Source organism: Microtus pennsylvanicus, chromosome 17, assembly GCF_037038515.1.
Source record: "Microtus pennsylvanicus isolate mMicPen1 chromosome 17, mMicPen1.hap1, whole genome shotgun sequence".
NCBI classification, from domain to species: domain Eukaryota; kingdom Metazoa; phylum Chordata; class Mammalia; order Rodentia; family Cricetidae; genus Microtus; species Microtus pennsylvanicus.
In genome coordinates, this window is record NC_134595.1 from 2,845,001 (window position 1) to 2,858,874 (window position 13,874).

Here is a 13,874-nt window from a genome sequence, read left to right on the forward strand (position 1 = left end):
AAATTATCTTAATCTCTACTTAAAATCATGCTACATTGCGTCTCCTGTTAGAACATCACTCTTGTTTCAGTTAGAGAAATTAAAACTTTTACATTTATATATTTTTCTGATAGTGTTCTTCTACTACTTAGACTTAGTAATTAGTTATTTGGTCCCTAGTCATTTCTTTTGTGTCCTTTTCCTGCGTGAGCAAATTGGAATCCATGCCTGGATACTCGCTGCTGCTTTCTAAATGAAGTGTCGTTCTGCCTCCTATAATGCACTTCATACCATTGCGCTGCCTGTGTTTAGTTAGTTTGACACAACCTAAGTCTGGAAAGAAGATCTCTAAATTCTCCTAAGTGTGAAAATATTCCCATCACATTGGCCTGTAGACAATCCTGTGGAGAATCTTTTGTTTACCAATCTATATGGGAGGGCCCAGCCCACTGGAGGGTCTAGCCCACTGGAAGTGGTCCCACATTGGACATGTAGGTGGTCATGAGTATCTAAGAAAGCCGGCTGTGCAAGCCATGGGGAGCCATCGAGTAGGCGGCACTCCCTCCATGGCCTCTGCTTCAGTTCCTGCTTCCAGATTCCTGCCTCGAGTTCCTTCCCTTCCTTTTCTAAATGATTGAATATGAACTGTGAGTTGTAAGCTCAGATAAAGCCTGTTCTCCCATTTCTTTTTCTTACAGTATTATCACAGCAGCAGAAAACGTGACTTAAACAACCTTTGTATCATTTATACACTTTCTGTATTTCAAATACTGTTTAGAATGCAGTTGTCCCAAAGAATCTTTTCAACTAAGCTCAAATATCATCTCTCTAGTCTCTCAATGGGTTACCATCAATCTTATGAATATAAATTTACCTCATAACTATCCAGCATCTGAGACTGTAAACTGTAAACCTGAACAGTCAGGTGGCTGGGCAGTGAATTCAGTCATAAAGTACAGTAATGGACAGGATCTTAGTCAGGAACTCTGAGTCTCCACTTGCGTTGTTTGACACCGGTGTTGATGTCGCTTTCCTGTTCATTTCCCATTAAGTCTCAAGGGTGATAACATATGCAGCATTGGTGTGAATGGGGTTTGTTTTAAAATCAATGTTGATGCTGAAGAAAAAAGTGTTGGGTGAAGAGAAACAAATCTGACGGTAGCAAATTGTTTTTTAGTGTTTTGGGGGCTCAGATGCTTTTTTGGTCTTAAAAAAAAAGAAGTAAATCCCTATTCAGAGACCTTTTAGAGTCTAGATATTTATGGGTTGAAAGCTTGATTTTCGGGCCTGTACCTCTGTTTAGTTCTATTTGGCATATACCTTGTGAGTGTCCATTTTCCCGGGTTCCTGTAGGATTTTGTGAGCTTCCTGCTAGCAAGGAATTGGCAGTGAACTATTGCTTCCTCTCTCTCGTTCGCTTGCCTCTTTTACTTTGCAGTCTTTGCATAAACTCATTTTATAATTGCCTTTAAATGTTTGCCTTAATTCATTTTTAAAATTTTCTGTTTTTTTCTCGTGTGTGATGTGTGTGTATGTTAACAATATCATAACTAACACATGTCTTAGTTATGCTTCTATTGCTGTGAAGAAACACCATGACCAGGGCACTTATAGAAGAAATAGTTAATTGGATTTACAGTAGCAGAAGGAGAGTCCATCGCCATCATGGTGGAGGGCATGTCTTCAGGCAGGCAGGCATGGCACTGGAACAGTAACTATGAGCTTACATGTTGGGACAACTGCAAGGCAGAGAGAGAAAGCTAACCGGGAACGGCAGGGCTTTGCAAACCTCAAAGCCCACCTTCCATGATACACCTCTTCCAACAAGACTGTGACTCCTGTCCCTTCCAAAACATTTACACCAACTGGGGACCAAGAATCATATACATGAGCTTATGGTGGCCATTCTTTCTCAAACCAGCACTGAACACATCTGTGTAGGTAAGTGTGCATAGAAGTGGGAATCTCTTACACCTTATTCACTGAGGCAAGGTCTCTAAACCCAGAGCCCCTGTCACACTGGGATAGCTAGCTAGTCTTGTTCTCCAGCTTGCTCTGGGAATCCTGCCTCAGGCCTGTGGGGCTGCAATTGCAATGGGCTCCCACACCTACTGAGAATTTATGTGGGTGTCTGGGGATTCGAATTACAGTTCCCATGCTGGGTCAGCACTTTACCCAGGGAGCCACCTCTCCAGCCTCTATTTAGTTAACTCCTTGTCATTACCCTTCAGCATCTTCAATGATAATATTTTGTGCATTACATTCTGGTAATTTCCAGAAGGCCTAAAAACTATCTGGAATATTTTAGACATTCATTTTACAAATTTAATAGCTGAATGCAGGAAACACAAGGTAAAAAAAATCTAAGTATTCACATAAAACAGAGTAAGATATAGTTAAGTCTACAAAGATGGAGACAGATATACATTTTGTTAGGATCTAATTATAAAAAACTTGGGGAAGATTAATATTTTAAAAAAGATCAAAATTTTAAATACAAAATTATATGTATAAATTGATTATTTTAAGAATGATAAAATTAACAATTACAAATTGAATATAAAGTTAGTATGTTAAAGATTCCATAAAATACAAAACTATTTTAATTGCTATATTTTGTTAGTAGTTGACTCCTGGACTTTTCTGAATTATGTCTCTGTGATATTTAATAACTTTTCCTATGTAGGAATCATTTTAATGGAATAAATTCATAATTCAATCCTCATTCTAACTTGATAATCAAATTGTGTTTGTTTAAATAATGCTCTGAGGGATAGCTAACCATGGGCCTTCAGACATGCACACCTGTAATTCATGAAACCGCTACAGGCTTCTATCCTAGCAGTGAGGGAGTTTTAACTCCATGCTGCGTTCCTAAGTACTCCCAGTCAGAGAGCTTCCCACGTGTCAAGATGCCAATGAGAACTGAGTTATCACTCGTGACTGTATACATTTAATGACTGAATAAATCTCCTATCGACTTGTCTGCCTTTGTTTCTTTCAAGTCTTGCTGGTCTTTGCATCTGCACCCACACACTTCTAGTGCTAGATACAAATACAGCTGCTTCCGGAGACTGTTGCTCGCCTTGTGTGGGTCACAAAGTAGGGGAACAGCTACATCACATGACAGAACCTTTCTTATTTTACTCTTGTGATGAACACTATTAACTAGTGTTTATATTATAAAAGTTTCCACAAAAACTACATATATATCATCAGCTCAGCTACCTTAACTGGATACCAGGAATACTTGGCTACCCCCATGTCAATCAGCAGAAGGAAAGGTGTAGAGAGACATTGAAAATTAACATCTCACACGAATAAATCATACAATCACACGATCCTGTTAAGTTCCTCCTCCACCTTGTAAGAAACCCATGCATGTGAGGCCCTGAAGTTCTGACCTCTGAACATTGCAGAAATCGTGATGGTTCCTTGCTGTTGGAAAGAGATCTGGAAATGGTGACAGGGTGACAGCAGATGGTAACATTAGCTAGTGACCACTTAGGGGCAGAGGACATGGGCACTTTTAGACAGTCAAGGGTGGTCATGTTCAGCACATAGGTTATGGCAAAGAACTTAGCATGTAAGCATATAATTAGGGAGGAAGGTTGGGTAAACCCCTGAAGTCCTTGAAAATCAGAACAAGAACTGAAGGTCAACTATACAAGTTGAGCCTTCCCTGCCAACCTCAGAGGTTTATTAGACTTTATTTGAACTTGTTAATTTATGTGTCTTCATGATTATGATTCATGTCTTTTTAAGAGTGTTACCTTTCAAACATCAGGAACTTTGTTTGCTTTAAAAAAAATCCTCTGGTTGACACTTGGGACCTAACGTACGATATATCCTGGAATTAACTGTCCTTACATAGAAAGAATAAATGAATACCATCAAATACTTTAGTTATAAATTTGTATATGTCAAGCAGATGAAATGCGGAAATTTCTTTATATGAAACGGCCCAAGCACTCAGGAATTTTAGCAATATACATGAAGGTGAAGGCACTAGCATGTTCTGAGAAAAAATGTAAGTCCCAATAGTAGTCTTAAAACCCTTCCTTGCTCTGATAGCAGCAGCATTCCAGTTGAAGTAACTCCCAATTCTTTATCATGTGACTCCCTTCTTACCCATGTGAGGTCAGAAGGATTTCTGCGAGTCACTTGTGTTTGTTCCATCACGTATCAAGCAAGCATAGCCTCTGTAGTCTGAAATGAAAGACAAATGGCATACATGTTAGCCATGTTCCTCTTCTGTCACCCTTTTAGAGTGATACTGGGAGCCTCCTTCCTAATGGAGTGATATTTAAGACTGAAGTTTCTCTTGTGTGGCTTTTCCATCTCCATGTCTACACGCATGTCACAGCTGCTGCATCCATCACCAGCCAGGCTCCAGGGTGGGTCGGTCACTCCTGTGGAGAAAGTGATCTCTGATCCGTGTTTGGCCATAAATTGTGCAGCTATTGATATCATTACCAATTTTTTATGGGTCTCTAGGTATCAGTACTGTGTAGTTTGTTAGACAGCAGTTGAACAAGCCCTTTGTGAGGCTTATAAAAGTCCACACACAGAGGTGCTTAGTTGTTTCCAAAAACAAACGATGTGCTACTTTTCACTAGGCTTGCTTTATCTAAGTATTGACAAGATCAATAGGACGACTGGAAGGCATGTAAACCACCTGCCGAATAGATCATTCCCAAAGAGGGATGCCCAGGAAGCTGTGGGCAAACGGCTGCCTTTTCCGTATTTTTCCCACCATCTTTCCTTTTATCTGCATTTTCCAAATGCTTTCTTTCTACCTACTTGAGGTTAAAATAATTTTTAATATTTTGAAAATGTCAAATGTCACATTTCCTCATTTCTATCCTCTTGTGTACAGAGAGAACCCACAGTCACCAAGTAGGAAGTGAAGAAAAATATCTTAAAAGTCAACTAAGAAATAACTTCTTTGTACTTATTTTCTCTATTAGCTGTATAAACCAACATTGTCGCTGCGTAGATTGGAATAGGACTTGAGGTAGCTGCTCAGCATGGCAGCCTGTTCATTCTGCTGCTGAGGTGGACATAGAAAGGGAGCAGACTCCGTGGGTTACACAATGCTAGAGCCACCAATAGCAGGCAGGTTTCCTGAGCTTTGGACTTTTGAACCAAACTTCTGGAAGACAAACTCATATTTTAATAGTAGACACACTCAGGACATTTGAGACCTCAAGATGATATCAAAGTAGCATTCTAGGCTGAGTTCTTGCAGAGTCAGCTGAAGAAATGCAATGTACAGACACCAAGAATGTACCCCGTGTTGGCAGGCGAACACTCCTGACTCCCAGGAATATTTCCTATGTCTTTATTTTAAAGTTATGGAATATTCTACCCTTTTTGGTTCCAATCGTGGCTGATATGAGAGCTGTACCAACTTAAAAGTTTCTAGTTAGGATTTTTCCTATTTATCTTGTCATTTTCTGTCAGCAAAGTTAGGAAGATAATTTTCTCTTTCTGTAAATTGTCCAAGTGTTTCTTTCCATGATTTCCATGGCACTGCAGGAACCAATTTTTCAGAACAGAGGGAGCTGAAGCCTCTCACAGGGCAGCACTTAGTGCTTTTTGTGTACTCATGGGCTGTCATGGCAACCTGCCTCCTTTCTCCTCCTGCCAGCCACACATTCTCCTCCAAACTCTCTTCCGATGTTACACTAACAATTCATGGGTTTCACAACAGGGGTCTTAGTCCTTTGTTTCTTAGCATGTGGTATGGACCAGCACAGGTACTTCCCTCTCCGTTGCCTTTCCTCATGTCCACGTTTGTCTCTGTCCTTTCTTTCTGAGCTCTGACACGATCGCCAATGACAACTTCCTTTGCATCTTTGTGGATTTTCTTGGTTGAAAATCCTAGTCTCTGTTTTCTGAAGCAAACAGAATCATTTCAGACTAAAAGCAAATCATTAGTACTAAATGCCCATTGTTCCTCTTTGTGCAAGACACTCAGGGATCACTGCTTACTTGCCCTTGTTAGAATATAGTTGTAATCAGTGGCCAGCATCTCCCATCTTCTCCCCAGTGTCCCTCTGTTTCTGCTCTATTCAGCATCTCAGCCTTGCTCTGCCACCTCCTAAGCCGGAGCCCCTCTTGTTCTTACAGATTGTCACGTCTTCACACTCACCCTCTCTGTCTTGGTATGAAACAACACTAATCCTGACAAGCTGGCCTTCTGGCTTTGCTCGGGAGGATCATTAACCATCTTTAAATAAATAAATTGCTGCTGCTGCTGTCCATACAATTTAGAACATGTGTCCTGGTGACTTGATGCGTGGCTCGTGTTTAAAACTATTGTTTGTTTTCTCTGCTGTCAACAGCTTCCCCTGTTATGATTTCTCAGATTCTTGGTTTCTTTTTCTGTAATGTCCTGTCCTTCAAGACCCTCCAAGTTCCGTATTAAATGACATGTCTTGTCACTTAAGCAACTCCATCCAAGCACAATCTTCAGGTGTAGAAAACTAACTCTCTCTTATCTCTTTGTGTGTCCATTGCTCTCACTCTCTTTGTGTGTGTGGATGCATGCTCATGCATGTATCAAAATCAGAAAATTGTATTATATAGAAAATACCTCCCACATTCCATTCATGTTGGCCTTTATTTCCTGCATGACCCATTACTGAAACAATTTGAGCTTTTAATTAACTGTTGCCTATGTTAATTTTTTCAAAATGCCTTAGGGATATTTAATGGGGATGTTGGATGTTTAACTACACCCCCTTTGCTCACTACTTTCACTGACATTAAACTGGTAATTGTTTGATAACTAGGAAATACACCATCATTCATAGACACCTGAAAACTAATTCCATTCTTTTCTCCCACAAATATGGCATGTCTTTCAATGTTCATCAAATTCAATATTTAATGAAGTCACTTATCATGTAAGCGAGCTCCATCCAAACACAACCAGTGCTAATTGGTTCAACGGTCTTAGATTTTGAAGACAGAAGCCCTTTATGAGTGTGTAAGTTTGTATTAGAGTGAAATCTAAGTCATTGGTGCTAGTCCAGTGGGAATTATGACAAGATCCTCTTCCGTAGGAATATAACCACCAACAGCCATGTCCCACATCAGGGCTTCTCTCTCTCCATGTAGCAGAGCCATCTTCTATGGCCCCAGGGTATCTAGCTAAACAAAATGGGACTTACATAGTGTATCCTATGTGTGTGCATTGGTATGGATTCCCCTGTTATCTATGGGCTGCCCACCTGTTATGGTTACCTTCCTCTATGTATACTGAAACCTGCTGCCATGTTCCTTGCCTCTCCCATGTTTTCTATGTAAGTAAGCAAATTACTGTGTTTGTTCAGCTCACTGTCGTTGCTCCCAGGTCCTGCTGCATAGCTGAGCTCCAAATATTTAACTGTAGAGAAAAAAAATGTCATGCAATATTCTTTATTTCATTTCACTTTTGCCTCCTCTGGATTTTAAACTCTAGATCCAGGGAATGTTGTCTGTGACCTGAACTGAGCATTTTTGCTCTAAAATCTAAGAGCCTCCTCAATCAGATAGAACATAATTGTTGATGGAGGGAGGGCCTGCTTTTCATCCAGGCCACCCGGCTATATTACACCCGAAATAATCACACAGAAACTGTATTCATTTAAATCACTGCCTGGCCCATTATCTCTAGCCTCTTATTGGCTAACGCTCACATATTGATTTAACCCATTTCTAATAATCTGTCTGTCACCACGAGGTCATGGTTTACCAGGAAAGATTCAGCATGTCTGACCTGGCAGTTCCATGGTAGCTCTTTCACTCTGCTTTCTTCCTCCCAGAATTCAGTTCTGTCTTCTCTGCCTAAGTTCTGCCCTATCAGGCCAGGCAGAACTTCTTTATTATACCAATGCAAGCAACACACAAACAGAAGGACCTCCTATGCCACATAATGGTTAGCAAACATTCCCCATTTCTGAGCTTCCTACTCCATTTAATATGTATTTTTAATTCTAATTTTAAGGTTATGTATTAATTACCATAGAATTAGATTTTTACTAGTTTTCATTCATATAATATTCGCTACAAATGAGTTTGATTTTCTGAAGTTGATGTTTTGGATAAGCTAACATTATTCACAACAAGTGCCAAGGGAAAGCTTTTCCTTTTGTGGGCATATGGGAAGAGGAGGGTAATCTCTCTGCCTGAAGAATACACAACGGTCAAAGTCATAAAATGTGCATGCCTTAGCATCGCCTCCTTTCCTGTAAGCTCTTTCATGTTTTTACCACTGGGTTTCCATGGAGAGACTGTCACAGAGCAGTCCACTCTCATGGTCCTGGAATCATTGATGTGACTCTGAGACTCATTGTCCAGTCCCCTGTGCTGATGCATGGCAGTTGGTGTTAGCAGCGTCCACAGGTTAGGTTACAAACTCCTTCTGCGCACATGCATGCTTCTCCCCGCTCCTCACAAGGAGAAAACTAGACAGTGTTACCTCCCTCTTATTTAGTGAGCTTGATGGGGGAATGTGACGTCATCCCTCCCGTGTTCAGGGGTTTGCCTAACCATTAACCCTTCCTGCTTGCCTTTGTTGAACACAAGGATGTTCTCTATGGCTTTGAGTGGCAGCTCCGACTGTCCTTGACAGCAGTCTGCTAATAGGGGTTGGCAGTTTGAAAAATAATACGAGGAGGGTTTGTTTAAAGCTGAGATAACAGTTCATATTTTGAGATGCTCATTATTAATTCCAGTATGAAATGATTTGCACTTGTTATTAACACATTAAGACAGCCAAGGAAAAATTAGAAGGTGACTCAACAGGAGACAGTCAAATGTGGAAGAAAAAAAAAAACACAGAGGGAAACTTTTTCCTAATGAGCTGAGTCCATGTTTGAGGAAGATCATCCATCTTAAAGCTTGATTGGTTGTTTGGAGGTTTGGTGTGTATTTATTAATTAAATTTTCTAACTGATACATAAAAATGTGAAAGATATACATAATAACAGAGTATCAATGATGATTTTTTTATGTTCTAAGTAGCTGATATAGTGGAATAAACTGAATTGTCATCTTCTGAGCGATGTATTACTATGTTATGGCATTTTGAATGCATAAAACTGAATACCTGTTACTTCAAAAGCATCATAGATAATTTAACATTTTACCAGTAAAGTAGGAGATAAACTGTGATGAGGCAGAGGTTTGCATCCTCAACGTTGAAGGAAAACCATCTTCTAAAACTTGAAAATACGACATTTATTATCTAAGAAAAAGCATGTTCCATGCATTATGTATTATGCATGTATATATGTGTGTGTGTGTAGTGTGTACTTGTGCATATGTGCATGATGTGTTTATATGTATATATTTCCATGTATATATGTATGTCTGTGCTTCTATATGTGTAAGCATATGTGTGTTTATGTGTTATGTGTGTATGTGTATATATCTGTATATATGTATATGTGTTTATGCATATGTGCATATGCACTTAATGTGTATATATGTATACATATATGTGTGTATGTCTGTATAAATATATGTGTATATGTTTGTGTATCTATATGTGTATATGTGTTTGTATGTCTGTATATGTCTGTATGTGTATATGCGTATGTTTGTATTTCTGTATATATGTGTGTTTCTATGTCAGTATGTGTGTGTGAGTATGACTCAGCTGAAAAGTTGTAATAACTGAAATGGTTGGTCATTATTTTCTTTGCTCTGTTACATCATCACCTTGCTTTTGACAGTGAGAAAACAGCATAGTGAATCAAGATGGTATTCCTTGTTTTTTCTGTTTATTTCTCCCAATTTGAGATTGTTATAGTGTCATTAAGTACTTGGAAATAATTTAGAGTTTCAAGGTGTCAGCCTTCCTGTTCTTCCGATTTCTTTGGGAATTCACATACCATGAGCTATGTCTGAGAAAATCGCATCTAGACCAACTTTTCTCTTCATGCTGCTGACAGCTGAGGGGCTTGACTTGAAAGACATTTAGTCTCTAGGTCAACTGGAGAAGTGAAAAACTTGATATGAGACTGATTTTAAGGAACTTTTTCCTTCTAGTCTGGTTTATCCTTCATGTTTCTTTGAAGAAAGGACTGCTGACTGTACAGTCAGTTATTTTAACATTGCCGAGATGGAGGAAGGAGAGAGTAACGTGGCGATGAGTCTGTTAATAGAAGAGGAAGCCTGCGAGTGCGTGGGCTCTTGAGTACATTTTGTCTTCGTGTCTCTGTGTCTTAAAGAGCGTTATTATTAACACTGTGAAAAGTCCTGTTTTCAAGAAACAGCTTTTGTGTAGAAAGGGGTAAAAACTAGTGATTTCAGGTTTTGCACAGAGAAAAAGAATGTTGTCGCAATATGAAGTCTGTGTGGTAAGTAACGGAAAATGGTGAAATCTTCCTTTAAGCTGAAGCAGCTATTGAAGTTTGAGGAATTATTTTCAGTATGTTGATAAATGAAAAATTATATTCTACTGTTTTCACTCATTTCCCCAAAGTATGCAAATAAAAGTTAATTTTTCTGTGAGAGTGACTTTTAAACCACAGGCAGATTTTTTTCTTTACATTTTTCTCTATAAAAGCCAATTTTGTAGGGAGCAAATTATTTTAGGCCTAATTGCAGTGAGTGTGGTTAGGTTGCTAGCCCTATTGAGGTTGAATTGCATCTGAACTCTCTAATCTTTCTTTCAGAATTTAATAACTGACTCAAATATTTAATAGTGGGAGCTTTTATTAAATTAAAAGGAAATCAGAATATATTTTTAGAAGAACTAACATATTTTCTTTATCGGTTTGTCTACTTTAGAGGGAAAAGAGCAGAATGGAGCCAATCCCCTATATACTTAAATAGACATTAATGCTGTAAGCTCAGAGCATAATTTCATTCAGTTGGTATCATTGTTCAAAAGGTTTGGGAAGCATCAAATGGCAGGAATAACTATGCTTCTAGGGCTACTGAATATCAGATCGCATTGCATGTTTGAGCTTCTTCATTAGTCTTGTGCATAATTATTTTTTAAAACCACATGTGCGTCTGAGGACAACAATTAGACCCTTCTTAGACCATTCTCTAGTCTTGCCTAACACATCTCTTCAATGCAGTGGCTGGTTTTAAGCTGCAGGAAGGAAAGATGAGGGTTGAAAGTCTGAGTCCATGCATGCTGTCTTACCTAGAAACGCCTGAAGAGCATTAGCTGCTCATTTACAAGCATCCTTTGAAGCAGAACGGTGAAACCCTAAAGCGTGTTATAAGCCCTTTTAATTAAAATACATTGTGCCCTCTAGTCTCTTCTCCCTGGGGTTCATTCGACCTCTCACCTCTGATTTTGTCTTGCAGGCACGCCACTGCTGGTGAGGAGAAGCAGTGAACCAGCTCCGGGGCCACATGCTGATGCCCAGCCAAGTGCTGCCAGCCAAAATGGCCAGAGTTTGAAACCTGTTGTTCCGGTAGGTGTCTTAGCCTTCGAGTTTCTGCAAAGGATCAAAGGACCTTGCCCATCAACTCCAGAGAGCTAAGAATTATATATAGGCCTTTTGATAAAATGCAAAGTAGTAGCTATAAAAATAGATAGCATGGTCATGTAGTCTACGTTTATAGCAATAACCATTACTTACATAGCACTGATTGCATGTCAAACCCTCACTTAAATTTCCACATGTAAGTAAGAACAAGTGTTAATCTCCATTTTCTTGATAAAATATGGGGCAGGGAGAGATTCAGGAACATAACTATTTGTTCAAGGACACATAGCTAGGACCTGGGAGACCTAGGAACTGAACCAAGTGATTCCAAAGACCCTGTTTGCAGCCAGCCTTTGACCTGTTCCATGCCTGTTGTCCCTGCTCAAGACTGTCAAAGAACGAATCGGTGTATTTTAAGTGATTCGGCACACAAATCGGTGTATTTTAAGTGATTCGGCACAGTGCTTTGTAAGGTAGAAGGACACTGAATGGTGAGACAGTCTAAACTCCCAACACCATGAATATATGAAGCCAGCATTGATCTTCAGGATTTCAGCATTGAAATTGAAGAAAAATAAGCTATATAAGAAAAAAAGTGCTTCTGAAACAACATATTTGTAACTACTGTTTTTTTTATCAGTGATAGGTTAAGTCAAAAATTACTTCCAGAAAAATTACTTCCATCCATCCACTTGGACTGTGGGATTGTGTTCTTGAAATTTTCATTTGGTTTGAAGAACTATAGTGGTGGTTCATCTATCCAAATTGCCAGCAAGTTAAACTCTGGTGAATGGCCATACATGTTACCACAAAGAACAACATCCAATAGTGTAACCATTCTCCAAACTCTCCTGAAAGCCAATCCATGCCTCATGACAAGTCTCACTTAAGAGCACTGTATGAAAGACATACTTCAGGGTGACAGAATGGGCCAAGATAATTCTCACAGTTCAATATAATTTTGTTTTCAGAAACCAGTGCAAACGTTTATAAAGTAGGGATGGTATGCTGCATTATGGAGTATTTACCAGTCAGTTAGGAGTTTGTCACTTTCTGCACTTCCTTTCCTTAAAGTAGTGCCTTTAAAGCAATTTAGATGCAATGTCATCTCATTATCCTGTTTAAAACTCTGTCCTCTGGATGCTAGAGATGGCTCAGTGCTTAGGAGCACCTTTTCTTTTAAATATGTATTTTAATGACTTATTATTATGATATAATTACATGATTTTTCCCTTTCCTCCCTCCACACCTCCCATACCCCTCTTCTTGTTCTCCTTCAAATCCATGGTCTCATTTTTCAATTAATTGGTGTTCACACACGCACGCACATGCACACACACCACTGCTCAGTTTGTATAATGCTACTTGTATGTATGTGTGTGTTTTCCCAGCTAACTATTTGTGTTGGATAGCCAGTTGATACACTCTTTTCCAGGGAAGACTATTCCTGCTGCTTTCAGCATTCTTGGTTGCCTGTGCTTCTTCACGCAGGCTTGAGGCCTCGTGGTCTCTCCCCCAACACTTGGGCATGTCTCTGGGTGTATCCCTTGCCCGGCTCATGGGCGGGCAGTTGTGTTGGAGAGCACCTACCTTCCTTGCAGAAGACTCTGTAGGAAACTCCAGCTCCTGGGAATTCAATGCCTTCCTTTGAGCTCTGAAGTCACTTCACTCGTGTGTGTATATCAACACACCTAATCACATAAGAAAAATAAAATCTTTAAAAACAACACACATAATCACATAAGCAAAAAGAAAAATAAAATATTTTAAAATGTCTGCTCTTTAAGGAGGTATATTTGATAGAGCATTAATAAAAGTTGGGAATATCTGATCAAATTTATTGATGAATACATAGACAGCCAGTGTTTGGTATTTTGTGGAGATTTTTGTTTGTCTTCCTTTCATTTTAAATATGCAATTATTGAGACCAGGTTAAGTCTAAATATATTGAATTGGGAAAGGGGGAATGATATAAGTATAAGAAAATTTACATAAACAAGAATAAGTATAATTTAATGCATATTTTGAGATGTCTATGTACCCTAAAATGAGTCTGTCTGATTAATGTGTTTTCACTGTTTGCATTCGGACATCCCCTCACATAAGTTTGTTTGTGTCATGTAGACTCAGTGCCCAGAACAATTGAAATAACATAAATACTGCTTTCTCTTAGAGAAAATGGGGGCTCCCATAGTTCTAATAGATTTATCCAAACATGACCTCAGGGAATTCTGAAATGGATGATATAGTATTACCAGCAGAGATGCGTGTTCTAATTTCAGGAAGAAAATACTGCCACTCAAAATGCTTGTTCCTAGACTGTATGCAGGTGTCATGGCTTAAGTGCCTGCGCATCAGCAATAGAAGGAACACATACATTTCCTCCCTTCCAGACTGGATTATGTCTATGTGCATGCTGATCATGATAGCCTGTGACCTGAGGACATGGTC

The 13,874-nt window shown here is 39.2% G+C and overlaps 1 protein-coding gene across 3 annotated transcripts in view; it reads left to right on the top strand.

Moving 5' to 3' along the window:
• The window catches only part of Pard3b (par-3 family cell polarity regulator beta), a 1,014,383-nt gene that overhangs the window by 424,959 nt on the left and 575,550 nt on the right, over window positions 1-13,874 (top strand). For all 3 annotated transcript variants that reach the window (XR_012908166.1, XM_075951370.1, XM_075951371.1), the window contains exon 4: window positions 11,299-11,408. Coding sequence is in view for 2 of the 3 variants with exons in the window: in XM_075951370.1 (XP_075807485.1) it covers window positions 11,299-11,408 (110 nt within the window). In the remaining variant the exon portion in view is untranslated. The remainder of the gene's footprint in view (window positions 1-11,298; window positions 11,409-13,874) is intronic.